At 38.5% G+C, this 27,544-nt stretch overlaps 1 protein-coding gene across 1 annotated transcript in view; it reads left to right on the top strand.

Moving 5' to 3' along the window:
• Window positions 1–27,544, top strand: part of kiaa1549la (KIAA1549-like a) — an 85,141-nt gene that overhangs the window by 11,428 nt on the left and 46,169 nt on the right. Inside the window, exons 2-5 of the mRNA XM_088006736.1 lie at window positions 16,491–17,150; window positions 19,096–19,941; window positions 20,462–20,577; window positions 25,770–25,992. Of these exons, the coding sequence (XP_087862862.1) occupies window positions 16,491–17,150; window positions 19,096–19,941; window positions 20,462–20,577; window positions 25,770–25,992 (1,845 nt within the window). The remainder of the gene's footprint in view (window positions 1–16,490; window positions 17,151–19,095; window positions 19,942–20,461; window positions 20,578–25,769; window positions 25,993–27,544) is intronic.

Raw genomic sequence — 27,544 nt, forward strand, 5'->3', positions numbered from 1 at the left:
CTAATTAAAGAACTTCCCATGTAATTACATTCAAAGTTCCACAATCAGGAGCAATCAAGGGAATCTATTTCAGTGCCGCAGCTTATTTATCTCAATATGTCTGTCTTGTTAGCTCAAATCACAATGGTGTGTAAATGGAGGAATTGCTCTCGATGACAAAAGGTAATTATTCCCTGGAGATAAATCAAAGCCAGGCTGCACGGTTCTGACCTCACTGAGCTCACTCTGCAATGTTTTTACCAGCCCCGAGGAAAAAAAAAAAAGATGAAATCTACATAAAATATTCATCACTGTGCATAATCAGACATGCTGTTCGAGACCTAGTTTAGGTGTTAGGAAGCTGTAAGCATTCAGCAACCCAGATTAGATTTTGTGAGTGGGAAATATTTGAAAAGCCAGTGGGCCTGTTGGCTCGGCATGAAGTTCACAGTGAAGACCCGAAGGTGGTCAGTTGTAAACGCATTAGAAGTGAGTCTGATGAAGCAGATCAGCATCTTTAGTCTGTTTTCATAATTAAGACCGAAGTGAAGTTCTGACGGCCTTTAGAAGTCAGTTATGTCATCCTGCAGATGGTAAGCTTTTGGAGAAGATGTGTCTCTGTGTGCATGTGGACTTAACTTTGTGGGTCCAGACAGTTATGTAATGGGTGGTGACTAATTAATGAAGCACTTATTTTCTCACTCCTGCTTTTTTTTTTTTTTTTTTTTTTTTGACAACAGCAGATTTTATTGTCGTCATCCTCTCGTCACCAGCTGGTGGTTAAACAGGGTTCTGACTTCACTTAATCAGATTAATGTCTGACGTTTTTTGTTTTTTTTTTCTTTTTTGAGGTCAGAAGTGAAATGGCACCATGTGCTCACACCGAACACGTTTTCTACCACAGGGGACACATTAAGGGCGAACACTCATCAGGGCCTCAGGGCCAATTGGATGCACTTAGCTTACTTGCTGGCTTGTTCAGCGTCACACGATGCATCCTGCAGCCGTTTTGGCTTGTTTATTTTCTGGAAAATCAATAAAGATTCACACACTGCACACAAAGTCATACGTCAGGTTTATAAATCTTAAATGCTCTAGAGCTATTGGCTGGTAGATATGTGTTTACATAACAGCGCACTCATTTGCGTGAGGGTGCACTTCAGGTACTCAGTGTTTTAAACCCTGTGAGGAGTTTATAAATGATCTTTACTTCCTTTGTGTCAGAACTAAAATATCATCTGTCAATGTTTACAGGAAATACATAATTTTGACACAAGCCAACCAAGAGTGCAATGAGTAGTTGCCAAAAAATGATGACGTTATGTTACATTTGGTCTGGACCACTGAATTCAGGCATAAATAAAACAACCAGGACGTCCACTCAAAACAAAAGTTGCGATGGTGATGAATGACGGCTTGTGACTAGTTGGAAACAATGTTTCTTAGTAATATTTATCTCGTCCTCCACTATAAACAAAGATCCAATAATTATTCTGATCATTTTTCATTTGAAAATCACCAATGTTCAGCATTTTGTCTTGTTCCTAGTTAGTCTTTAAACACAAAGGTACATTAAAAAAAAAAACTGTTCTTATTGTTACATATTTAGTTTACCAAATATCTAATCCTGCTGCTTAGTGAAACCTATTCTTTATTCTAAGATTTTTTTCTAAAACAAAAGATAAAGCCGACCTGAAGCACTATGCAACTGTGAATTGACACCGAGACTTTGTTTTCCTACTTTCATGGCTTTCATATTAAAGTCCTGATGCAATAAAGCCGGATTGTATTTCCCCATAGTGACATATATCAGCTCTAAGCAGAGACACCTATTAATCTAGTAGAGTATAGCTCTCCATTTCACCTTCACTAGAGTTTAAAATGGAAACCTAAGAATAAAACAAGCTGCAATGTGGGCTGTTCTGCAGACGTAGACGACCAAAAGCTTCTAAAAGATATTTCTGTGTGTTTAATAATCTGAACAGGGAATTTTGCTGTTCCGAATTTATCCGATTATTTTGAAATATTATTTGGAGATGCTTTTATGAATCATAATCTTCTTTTTATGTTACATTTGACCTGAAGGCTGAAGGACTGTTTTTGTCTTATCCAAAAGTACAAACTCGTAGGATTTCATCTGTTAGCTACATAAATGCTAAGATTGGTGTTTAGAGTATTTACTTAAGTAGAGGTAATAGATTATAATCCAACAAAAATCTATACTACAAGATTATCCATAGTCACTCATCAAAGCACATGCGGCTATAGTTAACCAAAAAGGAGAATCTGTCAACACTATTAAGTTTCTCACACTGCTTAAATTATCCATTAGCATTCTCAATTTAGATTTGTTTAAAGTCACTTTTGAATCCTAAATCCAGCCTGATTGTGATAAATCTTGCCTTTAGTGAGATGCCCCTCCTGATTTATTGGTACTCACCATCGAATTGGCTTCACGGATTACACAGCTCCGCCGTGAAATTGTTGGCCTGATCCAAATGTGCGTCTCATATATTTCCTGGCATTTTTATTGGCTTCCTGTTTGTTTTTAAGTAGAATATAAATCTTAGTGCTGGGCTCAGATCCATCAACACTCTAACCAATACCTTTTCCTCTTCCCGCTTCCTTCCTTTCTGAGCTGCCGCAGTCTGGTCTCCTTAGATCCCGAGAGCATTACCGCATTTCTTTTTCTTGCAGGGAGAGGTTAAGTTGGAAGCCTTTTGAAGCGCACGGGGAAACAAACGAGAAAAGAAGCAATTCATCCATCATCCTTATGTCATGCTCACACTCCCGCAGCAACACTCATGAACATTTCCACCGCGATCCGTCATCATCTCTCATCATATAGTTTGCTGTCACGCGAGCAAGGCCTCAGCGGCAGCAGCAGCAGGTTGGCAGTGGGAGACGAACTAAGAGACGGGATTCAGTCTGGCATGCATGTTTGTGTATTTGGGTTTGTTCCTTGTGCTCTGTATTTTGCCCCCGTTGGTCCTGAGTGAGCTAATTTTTAATGTTCTGCATCCATCTGTGTGTCACTCTGTCGCAGCCCTGCTTGTTTGTGTGTTTTGAGTTTCTGTGCTTGTGATTGTCTGTGGCTCGGCTTTGTGCGTCGCTACACGTTATCGTCAAAAATAAGTGTTGCTCTGTGTGCGCGCGCCAAGGTAAGCGGACGCAAGGCCAGATGATGTAACAGTTTTTGTCCCCTGCACGTCGCTTCATGCTTCGGAGTTCGTTGTGTGGCAGACACGCATTTTAGTTGCGTATTTGTGTGTCTGTAGTGGATTATTTCCTGGATGCATCTAGTTAAAAATAGCCAGGGAGCCACTCGGTTTATAGCGAGGCATTAATCCCTAATTGTTTAAAGTGCAGACTTTCATAGTCAGAATGGAATAGTGGGGGTGAACTGGTTTGGTTGAGATCAAGGCTTCAACATGGTTTCTGTGAAAGTGTGTGCAAGCTCCGCAGGACCTTGCAGATGTGATCACGTTTGTGGTTATGCTGTTTTTTGGGTCAACTAAAGGCAGAATATGACTTAATAGTTTTGTTTTTTCACTTCAGTTTAATAGGTGATGACAATACCCTGGTTTATCAGCTATCACCATGAAATAAAAGATGAACAAGTAATTTCCTACTTGCACCTAAGCATGAGAAATTGATTGTTCAAATATTGGTTACAGCAGATATCCTCACAGTATCTCCATTCACCACAGAGCATGTTGGTTTTGTTTTTCTTGCTTGTTATTTATTTATTTTCTTTATTTGACTTTTTTTTTTTTGCCACTTTTAACATAGGAATTTAAACTTTCTGCATTTCCAAAAATGTTTCCATCACCCACAGAAATCAGAAATTACCACTGGTTTACTGAAAAGAAGCGCAGTCCAGATCTCAACACCAAACATTTTGTTGGTCTGTTAAGGATCTGTGACCTTAAGAGGACATATTAACTTTTGATGCCACGTAGAAACCAATTCAGGAGATTGTGGATTAGAAAACATTATGTAATGGGGACTCTATTAACATCCTTTTGCTCCAATTTTCTACACTAACACTAGTGATATTTCCATGATTAGTAAAGAGAATAGTGTCCCAGTTCTGTATTGTAAATTTGAGAGCCTTTTAGCAGTGTTTTGAGAAGATGAAATGTATAATAAATGGGCCTGGTGTAGTAAAATAATAATGGAATAATAAAAATGAAAGCTGTGACGGAGTCAACCCAGGCCCCAGCTTGTGTCTCTTGGTGTTTGTTGTCCTTCAACTTAAGGACCAGAGGAGAAGAGGCAGGGACATGACAGAAATACGAGCTGATGTGTACAGAATAATTAATAAAATACTTGGTAGATGAATTATCTTCTTTGTTTCTAAAATTGGGAAGTTCTGCAACTTGAGCCAGACAGATACTGTATGACATGCATGAATGATTTAAAGAAATCAAACTTCCCATAGATATATAAATATAAAATCAAAATAAAAAACAAACAAACATACATACAATAAAATAAGCTCAACATATTTTTTTAGTTAAAGGCTTGTTTGCATTGGTACCAATCATGCACAAGATCATTTAAAGGGCTTTATTGGACAAACAGGAAAACAGTTAAAATTACATGAAAGACAAGAAGTACAGCATATTAAATTAGTAAAGTTGTTTATGGGCTGAGTAAAAGTGGCAAAGAAAATGTTTGAGTTCTACATCTAGTCGATTTTTCGTATGGCTGGCCTGACAAAATTAATTAATCCACACTCACAGTAGCAAGGTATCAATCCAATAGATTACCTTTGGGCTCTTGTGGAATAGAAGATTTGCATCATGGATGTACAGCCAACAAATCAGCTTCATAAATATTAACAACATGGACGCTGTGTTTGAGAAATGTTTCAAACACACCGCTGAATTCATGCAGTGACGAAGCTCTAATCTGGCACTGCCGAAGCCTCACAAAGGGGCTGCTGAGAGAAGATTGTTTTGCTTTGTCAGTAAATGTGACTGTTAAGTCGTCTGCAGATTTAACAATTTACATTTCGTAACGTGAATAAGGGCGTGTGTGACTGAAATATAAACTGAAAGCTTGGAAACACAGAGTTGCCATTTCATTGCCATTCTCAGTTCACTGTGTTTCCCCAGTTCTACGTCTAAGAGTTAAGAAAAAGGGCTACAGCTGCGTTTTTGTCACAGCGATCCTTGCACTGAGTTGGACAAATAGCTGCAATAACTGTGGCCTAAATGTGCAGCAGGCTTTAGTCATCAGGGACTGTCTACTGTGCGAAACAGTAAAAAGAGCAGCCGTCTCGGCTGTCTACCATCTTAAAGTGGGATTTATTTTCAGGAAAATCATTTTCAGTGAACGTCGTGTGATAGAAAACACTGTACAGTAACCTGGAGCATTTGTTTTGCAGTGTTCTTTAAAAGGCGTTTTGTGTTGCTGCCAACTGATAATTGAATTTGTGCAACATTTGTAACTGAATGTTGTTCATATTTAGGACTGAAACAATTAATCGGCTTAATTATGGTGAATCTGTTATAGAAATAATTGTCAGCTAATTAAGTAAATGATTAATCACTGACTGGAGTATACAGACTCAAAACTCAATACTCAGAGCTGAAATTAAACCAAAACTGGACTAAAGATACATTTTGCATTTAACATAAAAACACCTTTTTTGTCTGTAAAAAGGGTTCTACGTAGAACTCCTCAAGTGGCATAGGTTCAAATGCTTTAAAACCAATTTTCTATCAAGCCCCTTTTGCTAATTTTCTAATTGGTCAAACCAAAGAATGAACAGACTACACTGTACATTAAATACTGTAAACAGAAAGAGATGAGCTTTGTATGTGTTAATGTTAGAAGTGTATCTCTTTAGTTGCAGATTCATCCTTCGTTACAAATGATCAGGCACAGACTAAAGGAACGCCATTACATTCCAGGCAATGCTAGGTTTTTTTTTTTTTTTCAAAGGAATTTAATTATTGGTTTATTTGTATTTTTAATGTATTTAAAATCATGCATAAAATTACATTTAAGAGATAAATTTAAAAAGCTGCAGAATGGGCCAATTTCCTACCCAATTTTTTTTTATTAATAATCACAATTATCAATAGAATAACTAATTTCTAAGTTTTTTTTTTTTTTGGTCATATTTCAAACTCTGCTATTAGCCTTTTATCCTCTTATGTTTCCCGTGTAAGCCTACATAATTGCATGATGGCTGAAACGGTTGCAAAAAATTATCTAAACCCTTCTGTCCAAAGTTTCCAGAAACCAAAAAATACAGACAATGATGTATTAAATATGATTTTCTTCTGTTTCCTAGTTGAAATTTGGAGCTGGTGGAAGCTTCCCTTTGTCGAGTGTTATGAAGAAAGCAGCTGTGTCATAAAATATGAACATTTTCCACAAAACCACTTCAGACTGTTCTTGGTGTCTCTTTCAGTCTCAGTGATTTACACTGGCTTACTGTGAACCAAACTTACAGCTCAACATTGAACAGGACTTGAAACTTGACTTTGTCTCAAACTGTTTTAAACTGACATAAAATAATTAATTTTCTTCTCTGTTGTTCATAATGTTTTACAGTTCTCTAAAGAGACCATAGCAAAAGTGGAACATAAGGAGTGCAATTTGAGTATGAGAGGATTTTAATTGTAAATTATACAAGATTAGTTTATGTTTGTGACTAACATAACTACTAGTTATATGTGTTGTGAATGTAGAACTCTTCACAGCCAAGCAAATTTGTATCCAGAATGTTCTGGTACTTTAGAGTTTCTGAAACAATATACTTCTGAGGGGTTTTAGTAAAAAATCAGGCCCACAGCCTCATAGAACCTCTACCTTACTTAACGGTCTGCATTAGGAGCATTTCCACACAGATATAGTTTGATTTTTATCAAAACCATCTGGGATGTTTGTTTCTAATAACATCGGTATTTGTTGCAGCTGATCATAGTATCAGCTAAAGTCTCAGAGTTCATCGAACTCTACATGTTTACGTTTGTTATGGTAGGATAGTAAACATTCATTTTCCAGGACGTCTAAAAGACCAATCGCTGTGTAGACGCTGCCTAATGGTTTCTATGGTCGGAAGATAGAGATTAGTTCTCGTCTAGCTTTGTTTGTTACTATTTGACTTTTATTACTATCCTGATTTTAAGATAGAAGAGAAAGCAAATCAAACCAATAATCATAATCTCATGAACTAAGTTATTCACTCTTCATGCAGTGATCACAAAAGACAAGAAAAGACATGTTGGTTAATTTGTGTATTTACATTACATTAACATAGACTAATAGATTGCAGCTGAAGATTCGTCTTCATAAACTGTGGCCAGAACAACAGCAGCGTTCTCGTCCTTTAACTCTAAACCCTGTGATACAGACACACCGTTCCAATCTTCTGTTCACATTTACAGTTCACAGGTTTTTGCGAGGAGCAGAGCAACATATTAAAACCTCACAGGAGGCCAGGCAGTAGGAGTGAGTAGCAGCCAGGCTGCCTAAATGTTTTAAGACAATGCCAGATGCCTGATGAGAAGCAAAGCAACATGGAGACAGTCTGCCAGGCAGCCACAACTAGCAAATAATTGTGGATATCCCAGCTGACTGCCCTGAACTACTTTTCGTCCTGTTAGTCACCTGGCATTCTCGCAGGAAATATTAATATGACTTTGCTGCCAAATTTTTGACATTTCTTGACTGTTTTGCAATAGTAATCTGCTATAGCTTTTGTATACCTGTATTTATACTGACCTCCAATAGCCTGGCTCGACCTGAAGTAGGAGAAACTCACAGGAGATATGATTTGTATTAGAGTAAACCTTTCTCAACACAGGTACAGCTTTAATAGTGCACGTTTTTACATTTCACCTACTAGCTGCAGCCTAATGTTGGAGACACATATATAACAAAAACACTGATTGATATTGGTCTCTTAATTCAGGTCTTTTGACTCTCAAATATTTGCATTGTGTATTTGATCAGTTGTCATCAACGATCAATCAGTTACAGGATTTAAATGTTTCATATGCAAAACTTGGTGTAACCGGTATGTGAAAAGACAAAGTGCCTGTCAATAAATACAAGTTTTGTCACTGGAATAAATCAATCTTTTTGTTTCAGTAGGATAATCCTGAAATTTTAACACACGTATTGCTAATAACCTTATAAATACTTTCATTAAAGGAGAACAAATTCCTCTAAACCTAATCTGCTTAATTGTATATGAAACTGAACACAGGTGTTAGATTTAAAAGGCAGTAAAGGTTCCTTGAAATAAAAGGACTTCCTGTTGGAATGTTTCTGAAATTCAACATTAACTCATGTTACACACATACGTGCTTATAGTCAACACAGGTGTAAGATTTCATCATAACGTCTGCGTTTCACCAACAATTAGAAGTTTGTTACACTTCTGCTTTTATTGTCAGAGACCAATGTTAACTTTGTTTCAGTATCTTTAGTTCACTTTAATGACTGATTAAAAGATGGATAGCTACATGAGTTTGTTTTGGAGGATTTTACTTATTTTGTTTGGATATGCTTTTAAATTATCATGATTTCAGCTTTAGAACCAATTGATTGCATAGCAGATCTTTGTTTTAGTTATACGAAAACCCCGTCGTCTCTTTGACTAAAAATGAATTTGACAACCTGCACTTGGATGGATATTTTTCAAACTGAACAAAATTCAGATGAAGTACATGCGCTGTGATGCATAAATGGGCATAATTCTGGATTCAAAACTACTATCTCTGTCAAAGAACCTGCAGCACATTTCTTTTTCTCTTTGGTGACTTATTGGTGCATCCCTACAAAAGACTGATGCATAATTAATTTGTGAACATCGATTTGTTAGACTTTATTTTTTTATGCCAGGCCGGGTGTAATAAAATGTCAGCAGTGGAAAAATGGCAAAACTAACCTCATTCATCTTGCTTTATGTAGCATCAGTTCTTTTGTGGTTTGATGTATATTGCATGGAGAGTTATGTATCTGACTGTAGCACACTCAGTGGTGGTTGGAGCCTTCTCAGCCCACAGGCATCCACATCAAACAGAAGGTCCCACTGCTTGAAGTCTAATTGTAATATACAGCTTATTTTATTAGTCTCAGTTTCAGTCAGAGTGTATCTCTCCGTGACCCGTCTCCACTAAATAAATGTTAACTGGAGATCAAATAAAGGCAGACACGTTGCCGCTCTTTGTTGTGTTCATGGAACCGACGAATCCATGTTATTCCTTTGTGATTTTTTTTTTTTTTAGAAAGATCAATACACAATTTATGACTCCATTTATCATTTATCTCAATAGTGCTGCTCCCAGCACATGTCAAGCACTCATTTAAAATCACGTCCACTTTTCCAACCTATCATAAGCTGTTTAAATAGAGACAGCAGCTGAGTGTATAGACGGCTTTTAACCAGACGTGTGTAAAGTGTTGGAGGCTGATTGTGATCATGTGGAAGTCAGCGCTCGGCTGTCGCTTGTCAAATAAATAACAATAGGACACGCTCCCCGATGATTCACTTTATCAGCAGTCCACTAATTCACCGTTGCTCCGCTTTCCTCCATGTTTTATTAAGTGACACAGATTAATTTTGTGCTCTGCTCGCTCACAAAGTCGAAAGTTGTCGCTTGAAATTAATATTATGTTTGGTCTGATAACATCATAACAAACGCTACAGCTCCCTGCACCATCTCAAGGTGATATCCGACAGGCAGGGCAGACATGATTTAAGTTCAGAACGCTCTGTTTCCTTTCCCTATCTGCGGTAATGGTTACCCCGGTGACGGCATCCCTGCGGTTGCTGTGGAAACCCAGCATCGGAGGCAGCCTTGTTGTCAAGCTGAACAGAGCAGCTGATTTGTGTTGCCTCAAATAGGTCCCGTCTTGGTGTTGCTGCCTTTTCTTTAATGATTGACTTTGGATTTGTCAGGAGTTAAGCTGCTTTATGTGTTGGGTGTTTTCTTTAATTCTCATATATGAGGATTACAGCAAAACATCTCCTTTATTTCTCTCACCTTCTTTCTTTTTAAAGGATATTTAGCAAAGACATGTTTTTAAAAAGCTCTTGGGTTGTGGAAGTTGGGAGGTTGAAAGGGAGCGAGTTGTCTTTGAATTTGTGTTTAAAGACAACTTGTCCCTGCTTTTTGGCGCAAACCGCCCGACAACTACAGCAACAGCAAAAAAACAGTTTGACATTGTGCCACTTCTATCCGGAGTGAGTATGATTTTAGTTGAACAGCCAAAATGTTGGACTTAAACAGCTGTGAGAGATGACATTTCAGCTTGGCATTTTGCGACTTTTGTGCTAAAATATCACACTCACACACATGCACGCAGACACACACACCCACATATTGGAACACCGTAAACATCACTCCTGCCCGACACATCAAAAGCACACTTTTGGATCGTGGGAGTTTATATTTTCAGTCTTTTTTGGGCTTTTTGAGGTCTATGATTTTTCTTTTCCCCATTCAGATTTCCCACATCCATTTTTGATGAATCAAAACGACTAATTTCCCCAATTATCAAAAGTTATTTAATGTACATTTCTCTGTGTATGATTTGCCTAATTTGGCATTTGTGTGGCCTTTATTACATGCCACAAAAAAGCAACCAAAGATTTAAGACATACTAAATTATAAACAATTGGTGTGATGTCCCAACTCATGCATTGCATAAAAATGTTTTAGCTCTCGTTAAATTCTTAAAGGGTTGAATTGATACAAAATTTTTCTGTATCTATTCAACCCTTTAAGAATGTAACAATGGCAGCTAAAACATTTTTAGAAGTAATGAGTAAGACTAATCCTAATAGCACCTAATATCGTTTAAGCGACAGTTAAATGATATTTAACTGAACTCCTAAAAGGGGTGCGGGTTTTAATGTTTTTATCTTTTTTAATCTTTTTCAAAATGTCTTTCTCTTTCTCACTGTTTTTTTCAATGTCACATGCTGTTTTTATTTTAATTATGTGAAGCACTTTGAAATGCCTTGCTGCTAAAATGTGCTATACAAATAAAATTTGATTGATTGATTATGCAACCTGCATATGAGTTGTATTTTAACTCTTTTGCACTGTTTATGATTAGAGGTTATTACCATATGATCTGTGCCTTTTAATGGAATTAAAGCAGGCAGAGGTTTTCTGTTTGCTCCACCAAAAGCGCTGATTCTAGACCTGGAAACCTGCCTTTTAAGAACCAACTCTTTTGGTGAGAAGAGCTGCTTTAATCTTTCTGTGTGTCCATCCTTTCTGCTTTGTGCATTTAACATCTTATATTGTCTTCTTCTTCGTCCTTATTTTAAAACTCTATCACTTCTTTTGTAAGTCTTAAGTCCAATTGCTGCTTTCTTCTTCGTTCGCTGTAATTGAAGCTGACAGTGACTGATTGTTAGGTGTACAAAAATAAACCAGTCTCATTGTAAAATTTGTATTTTATGTAACTGTAAGCTAACATAGTGTAGTGTTAGATTGTCTGCTCTGTTTGTGTGAGATTTTCTTAGCACTCGTTTAACACTTTGGCTAGGTTTTGTTGTTGCCAGGCAGTTTTCTTACACTTTGGCAACTCTTGTGAGTATTAATGAGGCTGTTACACTTCTCAAACTTTTTCTGGCTGCCTTTTTAGAAACTGATAAACCTCTTGTGTGTTTTTTTTTTTTTGCAAGGCTGCTTTGTTTAGAAAGCAAGCAAGCTTTGTATCACACCTAGCATTTTTAAAGTGGCTCTTTAAACTTTCTAGTGCTTCTTTCTGGTAGTAAAATTATGCTTTTCATTCCCTTCATTATCGTCCACTTGTAAAATTTCAAATATATTGATTTATTAACTAATCCTTTTAAATTGTTTTCTGCCTCCTCAGATGGATGGATGGCCTTGAATAGTTCCAGGAAAATGTTATTATTGTCCATCCTGTTGGACGGCCTAACAAAATAATCTGCCAAAGGACATTTCACCCACTGATTCTCATACCATGGCATGTTTCAGTGCTCCAACCTGCCATCAGGACTGCTACTCTAGCTAAACTCTGTGTAGCTTGAAATACTGTGGAAAAATGTAAAACACACTTAACTGATTCATTCACATAAAATCCTGAGTATCTTTGCAAATCTTTTAATAGAGGTTGGAAATGTGGTCATTTTTGTATTTGTTTTAAAGCCATTTTATCTAGACAACAATGTTTTAGCACTCTGTATGTGTAAGTGATGTGTGTTGCTCATGATGCAACCAGATTTTTGTAGCACGCGTGTCTTGACATAAAGGGTGTGAATTTAGCTTAGGATTGGGTAAGTCATATGATTAAGGGTAACAAGTATTGTTTGCAATGATGTGGAAGTAAATTTTTATTGCCAGACTTTTAAACATTCTTCAAGTATCATACCAGTAAACAAACCATTTCATACCCATGTGCATGTAGTCTGACTCTCAAGTCTTCAAAATGTTAAATGTTTTGAGAGAGCAAACTAAAAACATTAATGATTCTGAGCTGCAAGAGTTAAACAGTTGAACTGTTAAACACATTTTAGTTTAAAATCTATTTTAGTTCGTAGCTTAGATCCCCGATTCTCAAGATTCATTGTTACAAAAAGCCATGTTTGAAAGAAACTTTTAATCTTCTTACTTTGAAATGCCTTTTTTTTCTTTTTTTCCCCCCACCAAATTACTACTCATGCATCCTTGAAATAAGATACAGAAAAGAAAATAGCTGCAACCGCTGCAAAAAGGTGCTATTGCTTCCTGTGCTTCATTTCTCTATTTTTGTTTTGACTAAAGTGTTGAACCCATGGTTTTATGCATGAATTATGTGACACCCTCTGTACTGAAGGTTGTTGTCATAAATCATACCAGAAAAGCTGGCGTAGTTGTAGATGCATCTCAACTGGCACGGCTCTGTGATTAAGATATAGATTATTTTTGTCTGCTGTGTGGAATACTAATTATTGAAATGAAAACCTGCCCACACCAGATGGCTATCTGGCAGATTGAACCAAACACACTCCCCCTCCTCACTTTTTCTCTCAGAGCTTCACAGCCCCGACCGTTTTGGCTCAGCTCTACCTTCACACTTCCTGTGTGTTTGGCACTTGACCTCCTCTGCTCGCTGTTGTAGCGGTTTACTCGGACCAGCTCTGTTTGGCTCAAACTGAAAAAGACGCAAGGAAATTGCACAAGTTCACGCACTCCGACATTAAACATTCACCAGCGCAATAATAACTGTACCCGAAAAAAGACAAATATATGAATATTCAGATGGCTTGCACTGAGATGTAAAAGGCTTTACAGGTTTGTGTTGGCAGCTGCAGAGATACAGCGGGGCATCGTCGCATCCAGCTGGCAAGACGCCTTGGTCAAGGCATAATATGACTCCAGCTTAAAAGCGTTGTAAATGGCCTGCAGTGCTTTGTGCATCATTTCTGTGCCGTGATTCTCATAATCTGGTGTAAGCCGAATGTTCTCGCATGGAAATAGGCAAAATATAGCCTTCATGTTTTGTCCAAAAAGCTAATGCACTTCAGATCCAGATTTGTCCACCTTTAATCCACCCTTTCTCCTCCACAATCCATCCATCCTGTCCATATTTCATCTCAGTAGAGCTTCCTCCTTCCTAGTGCTTCCTCGGAGGTCTGAAAGTGGAGTCGCATATGCTGCTCTCAGCCAGAGCAGGTGGCTTCTGGTTGAGCAAACAATCCCAACAATCCTCCCTACAGTACAGTCCTTCATTCCATCGATTCCTTCAATTACCTTCACCATTTATCCATTCGTCACTGCTTTATCCTCATCTTTAATTGACTATTCCCATTGGAAACAGACTGTTGGCTATTGAAGGAGTTGCTGTCATGACCAAGACGGAATATCACTAATGTCATAGAGACAATGGAAGACATTATTATTACTGATTATCTGTTTGAACCTGAAAAGTCGTTCCCTTGAGCAGACACAAAGCAACACTAGCATTCTGTTAGAGCCATGTTTCTTGTCTGGCTGACAACCTTGAGTCACATGATCATTCCCCCTTCAGCACAGAGAAATACAGTCAACTACACTGCTCAAAAAAATAAAGGGAACACTCAAATAACACAACCTAGATCTGAATGAATGAAATATTCTCATTGAATACTTTGTTCTGTACAAAGTTGAATGTGCTGACAACAAAATCACACAAAAATCATCAATGGAAATCAAATTTATTAACCAATGGAGGCCTGGATTTGGAGCCACACACAAAATTAAAGTGAAATGTTCCCTTTATTTTTTTGAGCAGTATATCATGGCTAAATATTGTGCTAAGTTCAGACTACTGGTATTTGTAGTCTGAACAAATACATAATATTAAGAAATGCAGAACAGTTTTGTTTTCTTTCCCCCAAATTTTTACTTTTTGTGCCTTTTTTCATATTAAATTATTAAAGAAAAAGCATATCTGATGAATCTGTATTAGCAGGAGGATGACTTTTAGGTTAAATTTAGCCGGCATGTTACTTACCCCGTATTGCCCTGAGCTTGTTGCCCCTGTCATTTCTAACTTCGTCTGGTCCTACTCCCTAAAAGTGACTAAAACACTGCTCTGAGCCCAAAGAAGCCCGACTCCAAACAGTCGGTGGATTAGTCTCCTCTTCTAATAGCATTTATAATATGACATGGTGTAGCGAGGGACATATTGCTCAGTGATGATAATTATTGCCGTGATGTTTAAAATGTTTTTATAGCAAGTTTCCAGAGGATGTGCAGCAGCAAGGCACAAAGCTCGTTCTGCAAAGTCTCTCAAGCTCAGATTCACTTCCTTTTAATTAACCGATCCTCTGCAGAGACTCGGGGAGTGTGGGAAATGTGTGCGACACACTGGCGCGCATTGACACATTTACAAAAGGAAATGAGGTGTTGAAATTTTAAATACAGATTCTATGGTGCCTTGCAAAAGTTTCCATACTCCCTGGACTTTTTCCACATTGAGTCACATTGCAACAAACTTTAAAAGGTTTTATAGGGATTTTGGCATGTAGTTTGTTTTGCTCTTTTCACATCTACCGTCTTTGGACATCAAGCTTGGTCTCATGTGGGCAGAGCACCTCCTTTCACAGGTTTGCCATGCCCTCCACATGGCTTGTGGCAAACTGCAAATAGGATTTTTTTATGGATTTCGTTTTGCCAATCTTACGGAAAGGTCAGCTGTGTGATATGCATACCTAATAGTTAGTCATATTCTCCCACTAGGCTACTTCTCTGATTAATGTTCTGCTGGCCCAACCCGTCTGTGTACTGGTCTTGGTGTCGGAGAGATAATTGATTGCACTGTTCTCTCTAGGATGTCCAAAGCTTGAAATACTGTTTTATACCTATCCCGGTTTTAAACTTCTTACTGCTTTTTATCTGACTTGTCTGCTGTGTTTCTTGGTCTTCATGTTGCTCTTTGTTCACTATTGTTCCCAAACAATCCTGTAATACCTTCACAGAAAAGATGGATTATATGTTTTTTTTTATACAATGTTTTGAAAATCATGTATCAATCTTGATATTTGGAGCGGTGAATTTCTACAGATGGCAGTAAAACCACAGGAAGAAAGCAGAGAAGTTTGAATTTTTTCCCAGATTATCTGTCTCGTATTGTCAAGCCACAGTGGACAGTTTTAACAAATATGTAAAAAAAAACTGTATTATTTGTATTGGAATTTCCTGTTGAAGCTTTAAGAAGATTTTCAGTCCAAATGAGACAATTAATAAACTTTGAGTAAGGTCAGCTTTGCATTCTGTCATGTTTCAGTCCCACCAACTCAGGGTACGATTGAGGCTGAATGCGTTAGATGGGTTTTATTGCCTCATTCAGTCAAGTCACATTTTCAAAATTCATCATGTGTACGTTGTTAAATTCATTGACAGGATGAATTCTCTTTCCTGCTCCACTTTCATGTGTCTTTCAGTATTTACAAAATGAAAAATGACGTCTGTGGCCCACAAATAGCCAAAACCTCCATTTTGCTTCAAGAACAAGTTCCGTCCTCATTTGTTGTCGATCCGAGCCGAGGGCCATGCTTTTTGTGTTTGCTCTGGAAACAATAAACTCACAAGCCTGTGTGGCTAACCTAAGGGATATGATTAGTATCTCTGTGAAATCACGGCTGATTAGGGTGCATTTGTGTCCTAATTTATGGATCCTGGAACATGAAAATTAATTCCTCATGCTTTATCCTCTAAAACATAAGTGACCTATTTTTTGACAGTATTACTATTTTTCCAGCAGTCACAGTTTTAATCCTTTTGGATCTGCATGTCTGAGGCAGGGGTATGTGTGTATGTATTTTCCTCAAGAGTCCGTGTGCAAGCAGAGCAAGTTTAAATCCACTGACAGTTGGACAGTAGGAATGACCTTATGAGGAGTAATGATTCAAGGTTTCCAGATGTGTGTGCTGAAGTGAGTCACTTTGTCTCCTTTCTGACAGATGACTCAAACTGCCACAATTTAACATGAATTTCCTTCCTTCTCTCTCTTTCTCTCTCTCTCTCTCTCTCTCGCAGCTGAGGAAGGCCATTATGTGTCGATGAAGAACAGTGACATACCTCTGGACCCCACAGTGCCCCCGATCCTGACTCCTGGATTTAGAGACAGGGATGGGGTTAAAGATGTTGCTCCTGGAGCAGGTCCTGATGCTGAACTCAGACGTTGGCCTGAGGGAAAAGTGTTTGCCGAGGCCAAAACCGCAATTTGGACAGAAACGCAGGAAGGAGTGCGCGCGGGAGCACATGGAAAAGTCTTCGCCGAGGCCGGGATTATGACGGAAACTCGAGCGTGGGCTGAAGCGGGATGGAGGCCGGTCGACGACGCAGAGGAGGAAGCGCTGCCAAGCGTGCCCGAAGATCCGGCTCCCATGCTTGTGCAGGAGAAGCTGAGGACAAGCGGAGAGGTCCAAAGGGAGCAGGCGGCCCTTTCATCGGTTCTCAGCATGCTGACTGAGACGACAGAGCTGCAGACACAAGCAGTCAGAAAACCTTTAGGGCTGCTGTCTAAAGCGGCTTGGTCTAAAAGCTCTTCTTCATCCAAGGCCTTATCTTCCTCCACAACAAAAGCATCCTCTCCTCCCTCCTCTCCATCCAGTAAAAAACCGAGTCAGACTCCACCATCGACCAATTTGTCTGTGGTTACTGGAAACAACAACTCTTCAACCAACTATAGTTTGGGTGGGTAATATTTTTTAAGTTATCTGGAAAAAGTTTTAATTTGAATTTTCATAATTTAGCAAAGCAGAGGCACAATCCTTTATTGGGATTTTATGACCATTGTGAAGTGGAAAAGGATACATGTTTTAAAGTATTTTTTAACAACTAAGTCTTAAAAAAATTATTAGTATTCAGCCTCTTTAATCTTTAATTAGCATTTATTACAGACATTTAATTTAAAATGGCTGCGTTCCTTGTATGCAAACTGAATTTGAATTTAGCTCGTCAGTGAAAGCCTCACAGCTTTATTGGAGAACATTAGTGACAGAGCACAGCAGGGATAAACAATATCATAAGCTGTATAAAATTCACGTAACACCGCTTAATCCATCATCTAATAATGTGTTAAAATTTACAGATTTAGATATTTATCGGAAAACATGTCAGTGTTGGTTTGTCAAATAAAACCCCAATGACACGCTGCTGTTCTTTTTAGTGTTTTGTAACAGAATGAATCATTGACCAAGCCTTTTTCTATAGTAATTATCAGGATTTAGCAAACTGAAGAAGACGTGTCTGAGAATAATAGCAGTTCAGTTGGACATGATTCAGTTTATGCTTCAGTCGCCTCAGCAGCTTCTCTGGGAAACACATGGAGGTCACGCTGCTGAATGCTTCAGCAACGAGTCCCGCAGACATCCATCATTTCTGCATGACCAATTGTAATTTTTAACAGTGATTTAATCTCAATAGATTAATATTAACAATTGATTTTAATTGAATTAATTGAACTGAATTTAACTCAGTGTTTTTTTCAGCTTTATTGTCAGTAAATCGTCACCTCTAACATTTCATCAGTGTCACCATCATGTATATCATTTTATCATCTTAGACTTATCGCCATCATCATCATCATCATCATCATCATCATCATCTGTCCCGTTTCGTAGCCTCCATCCCTCTCTGTTTCCTGTGTCTGTTTTCGCCTCAATAATAAGGTAATTATTACACAAATATTTAGCTTTCTGAAGAATGTGCAGGAGAAAAGTAGTGTGTCTCCAAGCATTTCAAATGATTTCACAAACCAGATTGCTTGGGCCCCCTGCTGGGACGACATTGTGGGGGGGATACGATTGAATCTGGAGGTGTTTTTGAAAATGAAAGGTAGCCTGCCTCATGCATTTGCAGTCACAATCCAAGTGTAAAAGTGTCTTTCAGGTTGACATGTTAATATTCAATATTCTGTAGGGAATTAAAAACTACCAACTTTAAAAAAAAAAATCTTTTACGTTACTTAAATCAAATACAAGTGACAACTGAGGCTTGATAGGTTTGTGTCACTGCATAGTTGTTCAGCAATGAGGAAATACAAGAAATAAGTACAGACTTGGAAATTGTTAGATAGGTACACATTTAAAGGGAAAGTACGTAAGCTGGAAAGTAGAGACAGAGGCCCGTGAAATTAAAAGTAACCTGTTTTTCTCCTTTTCCTCAAAGGTTCAGGTCCTATTGAGGGAAAGACAAAAAAAAAAAGGCATTTTTCAGGAATGTCTAAAAAAGAAGAAGGAAAATCTTGATTAGGATTCTTTGTCCATGATAAAGATAATTTAAGGTCACGTATTGGTGACAACCTTTTCACAGGTGTCTTTGTTCTAGCTTTTCTGCTTTTCTTCAGCAAACTCTACAGGTGAATCAGGAATGAAACAATGGATGAATAAGTGGTCACCTGGTGACCACTTCAGAGTATGGTGGAACATCTGTGCATCTGTAATGCTATGGACTTACTTCTCTTCTCTCCTTGGAAGCTTTGTTAGAGTCCATGAAGTATGTAAAATACCAGGACATTTTAAATCAATAAGCCTTTCATACTCAGCAGGGTTTTCTGAACATATCTGAAGCAAAACACTGTATTTAGAAATTCTTTAATATTTTTTTTTTGACTTATCCATGTTCTTTTTCCCTTCAGATGAATTAGTGAGCGGCCTACCAGCGTGGGATCTTCCCACTGTACCTGAATCTCTGCTGTCCACAGTGGGTGACCATGATATCACACTTCCTCCCAATGTAACGAGCCCTTTCTCCACCCACCAGTGGAATACCACCATGCCTGTGCGTCCCAGGATCCCCATACAAAACACAACCACAGCAGCCACGACCATAAAGACAACCCTGTCGACAACCACCACTTCAACTGTGTCGTTTTCTACCACGAAGAGAACAGAAACACCACCAGAATCCACCACGGCCCAAAATAACACCAGCCAGGACACTGTGACCGACGGCAGCCTTCAGCTGACAACAGTAACCACAACAACACCCTCAACGACCAGCATTACTGTTAATAGCACAGAGATGGCAACACAGGAGGCAGCGACTCCTGGGAGCACAGATGCTTCTCTATCGAACGTCACAGCTGCTGCACCCACAGAGGAAACGAGGCTCTTTGTCGCAACAACCGCGACACCTCCAACAACGACCTCTACGACCGTGCCAGCCCCCACCGCCACCACCACAGTCACGGTTCCCCCAACTACTACAACCACCACCTCAACCACCACCACCACTCCAGCTCCCACTACAACCACCACTGCCTCAACTACTACTGCTGCTCCCACTACCACCACCACCACCACCACCACTTCAACAACTACTACTGCCACCACCACCACAACAGAAGCACCCACCACCACTAAGCTCATCCCAGTTCAAACTACACCACTTCTGACAACAACCACACAAAGTCCTTCCACCACCAGCGCTGAGGAAATGCCAATGCCATGCAATGTGACGGAGAAGTTCTGGGTCAAAACGGGTAGGAGACTTTGAATCTATAATGAATATTATCTCGTTTTTGAAATAGTTTACATATTCTTAAATTACACTGCAGTGCAATCTTGAATTATCAGTGATTTTCTTCACATTTTGAATACAAGCAAAATGTCTAAAAGTGATTCTGGTGATAAGCTGTTAAAGCTTTCTGAAGATGTTTCAAAGCTTATTTTTGGGCCTTAGCTGCTTTTTCACCCATTTTCTTTTCAGTACCTAACAATTGGCAGAGGAACATATTTGCATACATGTTTGTTATGTCATTCAGACGCAAGAAGACTGTAGTCTGAAGTCATGAACTAAGCCCCTTGAGGTCCATTGTGGTGGTTAGGGATGATTTGGAGAGCCATTACTCGGCTGGACTGTGTGTAGAAAATCGGCTTGTTGAAAAATAGTTGTGGTCATAATCCAGTTGGTGGTATGCTGTTGCTAAAAAACAAATCCAAACCAGCTTTATTATGTACTGAGCTTCTTTACTTTATCCTTTTTTCTTTAAATCTTTACAGTGTTGTCTATGGAGCTGCGCAGGAATCGCCTGGACCTGATCCTAAAGCAGAACCTTTCTAAAGGACTGAGCCATGCTCTGCAGAGAGCCCTGAACGACTCCAAAGCCTCTGCGCAGGTCAGTGTTTCCAGCGGCTTCGTGTACGCCGAGCGGCTTTTCACTGATAATCAAAAGGTCATGATCCTGTGACAAACCCACATGATCAGTGGGTGTAAGAACAAAGGTCTTACATACAGACTTTGCAGTATCAATCAAAAGTGCTGTTAAGTGTACAATAAAAACTGCAAAATACTCACTTATTTTCTCTTTTGTAAAATTGCAAACCAAAATTTGCACAGCATATTGAGCAGAAAACACAATCTGCAGTTTTTTTTCCTGCTAAACAAAACACTAAAAAGAGAATAATTCATGAGGACGGAAATTTCTCTGTGTTATGAAGCTTAGGGTGACTCAGCGAAATGTCAAATAAAAGCATAGCAGAAGCTAGCAAACTTTGCAAATGGCTTTGAAATACAGGTTGTTAACTAGCGAGCACATGCAGTGTTGCAGAAACATTATTATCTAAATAACAGGTATCACTGGAGGGAACAGGAAAATAACTTTTCAGTAATATCTATTTCAGATAAATAGTACAGGAAAGCCAAAGTGTAAAACAGTTTTTAATGTGATCAGTTTAAGATTGTTTTATATTTCATTGTTTCCTTTACTGGTCAAAAATAGTTATTTTTCAATAAGGTGGGTTATACCTCCATCATCAAACTGTAAAAAAAAAAAAAAAAAACATACGATATGTAACCAAATCCATACATGTATCAATGTGAAGCTTTCACAAGTGACATCCCCTACGATAATTGTTACCATAAAAGACCAGCCACTGACCACAAATCAGAATATGATTGGCTAGTCAAAATGCCTGCCCACAAACTGCAGATGTAAATCTCTCACCAGCTAATTATTCTTCTAAGAATAAATGACTGGAAGGCATAAAACTTGATGAGAAATAACATCTGTGTTGATCTTACCTCAGCCATAAGCCTTCTCTAGAGCCCTCATTGACTGGAGAACGAACTAGTTATGTCATAAAAGAAATATTTTTTTCATCTTTTTATACATTTTTCAGCTCTCCGCTATCAGCTTGGGAAGCTCTGAGTGCAATGCGTAGTCCAAGTGCCCCAGTGAAATGGCCACTACAGCATTTTACTAGGATCCAGAACTCCTGTAAAAGCTTTTTATTTTTACATAAACTGAAGATCCAAAGAGGAACAGCTGCTGGGATTGGACAGCATTTGATGACTCAAGGAGCGTAAAGATGGGCTTATTTTTGCCTTTTATGCATAACTTCAAATTTTACGTTTATGAGGTTTTTTTTTTTTATTGCCTCCTGTAACATTTCTCTGCTGCTGTGCTTGGTCAAATAGCTTCCATTTAATTCTACTGAGATAACCCCCCCCCCCAAAAAAAAAAAAAAAAATCTCTGTTTTATTTTAAGCCATTTCGCTGGTGTGTCTGTCCTGAGTACTCGCGTCTTCTATATTTAAGTTGTAGGTGTTGATTTTCTTTTTTTTTTTACCTGAGAAAGACTCATGAATGGTGCAGGGGATAAATATAGAGAGAGGTGACAAATGGATATGATTTATTAGGCGATATCGAGTTCATTTAGGGAGACCATTCCCACATCCCACTGCCACTCTTACATAATGCTTGTTTTCATCCTGCGTCAACCACATGGCTCCATCTCCATCTTCTCTTCCCTCCCTCTCAAACCATCACTATCAGCTTTTTCCTTTCATGTATATTTCAATATTTACATCTCTCGTATTGCTCTCCCCCTTCATCTTCCTGATGAGATTACACCCTCGGTCCAAGTAGATCGATTTTCTGCCAACATGTCCGTCTTGCCTGTTGTACTAGTCGGCTCGTTGCGTCTGTCCGCCTCTGTCTGTCCACCTGCCTCTCTTCATCTCACTTTCTGTCCGTCTTCCGTCTTCATCCGCCTGCTTTTGCTATTTTTATCCAGTTGTTTGTGAGCCTTCGCGGGGAGTGACTCAGTATCTCTAAGCTCCACGGCACTTTCATCTACCCCCTGCTACACACAGACACATTCCTCAGCTCTCATCTTCTCCATCTGAAAACCTAGACTGCGGTTTGATAGTCAAAATTAATCTGTCGAGGGCGAAAAACACCGAACAGGAAATAGAAACAGTTCAGATCTTAAAGCGCCTGGATGCTGTAGCAATGTTGATGAGCAAAATCTGCCCCCTACGTGATTCGGGTTTGTTAAACAGCATGAAATTAGCATGCAGCGATGCTTAATGTGTTGCATCATTGAACAATGTTGTTAGCCATAATTACTTACCAAACTGGGCAGTTTTACAGCTGTCAGCTGTTGGCAGGGACCAAAGGAGGTCAGTTCTGGCTCCCTTTGTTAAATTCAGCAGTCCTCTTCAGAAATGCAAAACAAAGGTTAAGCAATCAGCTTTAACGTGGAGTTTAGAAATTCAAAATGTATTAACATTTTAGTGTTGCTGTCTAGTATTTGTAGTTTTCGCACTGGCGGTTTCTATTTAATTAGCAAGTGGTTTATTACGTAACATAGAATGGATATAAAGAAGGGAAACATGAAGACATTTTTACTGATCTTTTAAATATTTCTCTCCTATTTCATGCTATTAAAGCATGCAAAGCAGATTTTAATGTCAATCATGTCATTAATTTAAAGTATCATTGACACCATGGGCAATGCATACACAATGCGTATGCATTGCCTTTACTGAAACCAAGTATAAGTTTGAGAATATCATTTCGCATGAAAGGCACACATTATTTAGCTCCCTGAGTTTTGTGGTTGATAGACATGGACAGCTTGACAAATGCTAAAGTGTAAACAAGATTAAAAAAAGGGATGAAATAGACAAATAAGAAAAAAATATTGTGGAGAGTAAATAGTAGTATGTAGTATTTATAAACTACATAAGGACTCATGTAGTTTATAAATAAGCATAGTAACATTAAAAGAACTGAAATTTTTTTTTTCAAAAATTCAAAAAACATAAACGGTAGAAATAGAAATAAAAAAAATCAACACATTTTTGATCAAATCTAAAAAGGTTGAAAGCCTCAAGAGCTCAGCAGCATTAGACACAATAAAAAAATGTTAAATAGGATCATACGTCAGGGTTGACTGATTCAGTTTTTTGGTGAATCAGAACACAGTTTTTTCTTCGCTGTGTTCCCTTCGAGCTGCCGGTGTAGAAAAAACACAAGGAGATTAACACAAACACCCCCACAGACAAAAATAAAACATCTGAAAGAAACAGTCAATATTTAATTTTATGCTCATTACATTTTAGTTTAGACTTCAAATGCAAGATCCAACTGCACTTTTTTGTGTTTTCTGATTAAATGCAAAACCCAAAGGTGGCTTTATGGATATATAACTGAGCATAATTGAAAAAATATTTAAAGAGTTGCTTGGAAAGAAAACGGAGGCTGAAGCTTTTACTTGGACTCTGCATAAGGAGATGTGCTGGGATACAGTTTCATTCAGAGAGGATGTCTGTTTTAGATAAAAAGATCAGCCAGGAGAAGCCAGGTTACGCTCAGGGAGAGAAAGAGGAGAGGAAAAGATGGTTGTATAGAGAGAGCGAGAGCAAGAGAGAGAGAGGAAAAAATCCATAACAACAACAACCTCAGCTACTCAGTGTGGTTGAAGGTTGAGGGTACATGAAGGTGGGTGGTGTTAAGTTCCAGAAATACAGCCTTTGACTCACCACAGTTGTTGTCTGTGTGTGTGTGTGTTTCTTTTTTATTTTTTTCAGGATATGGCCAAAAGTCTAACTGTTGAAGAATCCAGCTGAAATATGTTCTTAATGCAGAGCTAAACTGAACCAAGAATTATAAATATTCATACGCTGACGCTTGTGCCTTCAAATCTAAATCCAATATATGATAGAGCTGTCCTTGTTTGACAGGACAGCTCTGTGAGCCTATTTCAGATGTTAGCACTAAGGTTGTCTTTGTTTTTTGTTTTACTGCTCATATTCCTTGGATAGAATAGCACTACAATATCTCCAAGACAAAACAAGCATGTTTTTCTCTAACCCACATTTATGTAAACTTCTGGTAAAGATGTGCAAACGGCCTTAAAATAAAATTACATTTTAAAAGCAGTTTGATAATCTCACTGTTTTCTCTTCAGCTTGGCTCACTTGTCGAGTGGGAATATTCTGCTTTTCCATTTATTCATCATCTATTTAACGCAGGATCCGCTTAAAGTGCCCATTACTTAAAAAGCAGTCTTAATTCCCTCTGATTAAAGGAGAAGTAATACAGTAATAAGCAGTTATATAATTATTTAAATAATTATTCACTGAATTAAAGACAAGATGCATTTATAACACTTAGTTGCTTCAAAAACATTTTTTTTCAGATACATTCTTCATGAATCTTTCCTTGTAATAATTTACAGAGTGTTTATTGCATGTAGAACATGTGAGAAATAAACACCAGTTTAATAAAATGACTCTGTGTTTAATGTAGATGGTTGCATAGATGTATTGTCGATTTGTGCTAAATTAGTAGGTTTTGCTATCATGTGTATTCTCGCAAATAAAAAATGTGCCAAAAATAATAATACCAAAGAAAATAACTTTTTGTTTGCATTTGTGATAGTAGGAAAGAGTAGACTTCTGGTTGCTTCTTTTTTTCTTATTTGATTTGCTTCATTTATGGAAAATAACACAGCACTGCCTCCAATGAATGGCAGTCCTATTTTGAGAAGTGGTTAAGATTATGCTAGTGCTGCTCAATATATTGCAAATCCTCAGTGTAGTACCACCTGGTGCAATATTAATATTGCACCAGGCTAGGGTTGCAACATTTATTGGATGTTTTATTTCAGGTGTCAGGGGTTTGCACTTTTCAGGCCAATAACATAGCACCACAGATGAATGAAGTTTTATAATGGCAGAAGCACAAACCTGAGTTCAAGATGGACGCTTCAATGACAGCTGAGACAGAGAGAAGGAAAATGCACACTTACTGCATCTAATATAATCATTGATGTGGAAATGTCACGTTGCCCAAATGTATATACCTTAGTGAAACGGTAAGCCGTTAAAAAATGCTTCAGCTCCTTTCATTTTCTAGGAATTTTTTAGCTAAAAATGTGGCACTGTTGCATTTGTAAAAGCAATAATTTGTTAGCAAGTGAGTAGGTGACATAGCGTATTAAAAGTTAGCTTTTTCTAAAACCCTCAGTGTTAGTTTATGCTGCAAAGTGTAAACCTGAAAACATGTCTCCGTCACAGGTGGAGCGAGACGACTGCAGCCCCCACAACCTGACTCTGGGTTACTACGTGACCAGCGGGAAAACCGTCTACGTTTCCTCCATGGTTGTCGAAGCTCTGAACGTTTATGGCTTTGACAAACTGCTGTCTGACATTAGGCAGCACACCCCGCTGGTCAAGGCGGTTCTGGTTCCCGTGGCGACCTGGATCAGCTCTCCCCACATTCACCTACAGCTCAAGACAGGTGAGAATAACTAAGATGAACATCAAAGTGCGTGACCCTAAAATCCAGCAAAACCAGCTTCTCGTTCCAGAAACTTGATTGCAAAAAGACAAAAAGCTGCAGGAGTGGAGGATTAAATTGATTCCAGGAAGAACAGAACCGAGACAAAATTAGAAAGATTCTGATTAACTCTCCTTTACTCCTCTTTGATACCTTAAATCCCATACAGACCCCCATGATTGCAGAACAAATTGGTCCAATCACTTAGTCAGCTCTTAAGCCTCAAAACACATTTCAGCACACACACACACACACACACACACACACACACACACACACACACACACACACACACACACACACACACACACACACACACACACACACACACACACACACACGCACACAGTTTTGTGTGAGCAAGGTCAGACAATCAGCACAGTTAAGAGACTGTATATCAGAATATATATTTTGAGAATAGTATGGTATTTCTCAACATGAGTCCATAATTTTAAATCAATGTTGGTTCAGATTTGATCGAATTAATAAGAAAGAATAGTTTTACTTTTAATCTGAGCTAAACTTGTTGCATTTCCATTTATTTTTGTCTTTGTAGCTTGTAATTCATGGACTGTGTGTTGTGGGAATCAGCATTAATTGGTGCATATGGGTGCCTCCCTCACTGTAGAAACTGAGAAAATCTGATCACTGACATAAAGAAATTTTCCTCTGAGGTGTTCAGCTGCATTTTTACGGAGATTAAATTACACAGACGTGGACTGGTTACCTTCTGCCTCACTGTTATGAACAACTTTGTGTTGGTCTATGATATAAAATATGCCGATGTTCATGGTTGTGATCAAATGTGGACTAAAGTATGATGTCTTTTTTTAAAACTGTTTAGAGTAGAAAGTGCCAAATAGCTGTGCAGGAAAATTGATTGTGGCCTACCCAAATGCAAGCAGTGAGCTAGAGACAGTAGGATGATGTAAATAATTAAATTTGAAACAAAGCATGAATCCAAAGTTAAAATGGAGGAGAAAAAATAACATTAGACAGAAGGCATATGCATCTTCAGCAACAGAAAAAACAAAAAAACAAACACTGCCTGAGATTAGGCCTAAAAATAAAAGCACTGTGGATAAGATACCCAATCCATCATGCTGTATCTGGAATCTGTATGTTTGGCTCTGTTGTTGGTATTAATGAAAGCAGTTCTCTGGAGGGACGTCTATGCGACCGATAAACCTGAGTAGCAATGGAAACGAAGAGGATTATCGCCTCCATCTAAACCGAAACCAGAGAAAACGAGCGGCTCTCCATCAGAAGCGGGGAGGTGCAGCTCCGGGTAAACAATATTGAGTCCATCAGCAGATTATGAACGTTACCCGTTGCCCTCTATTTTCTTGCTCCATTCCATCTTTATTATCCTTTGTTTTGAGAATTAACTCGAAACAGGGCTGCGGTGCCAAGGGGGGAGCCGCGTTCTGACCTAAATTCAAACGGTGTGTTGCTGATGGGTGCAGTCTTCCTTCAAAGTCCCAACATCCTTCACTGGTCTCGGTCTGAATCG

The sequence above is a fragment of the Poecilia mexicana genome, unplaced genomic scaffold, assembly GCF_051168715.1.
Source record: "Poecilia mexicana isolate PSO_F unplaced genomic scaffold, ASM5116871v1 scaffold_6, whole genome shotgun sequence".
Lineage (NCBI taxonomy): Eukaryota > Metazoa > Chordata > Actinopteri > Cyprinodontiformes > Poeciliidae > Poecilia > Poecilia mexicana.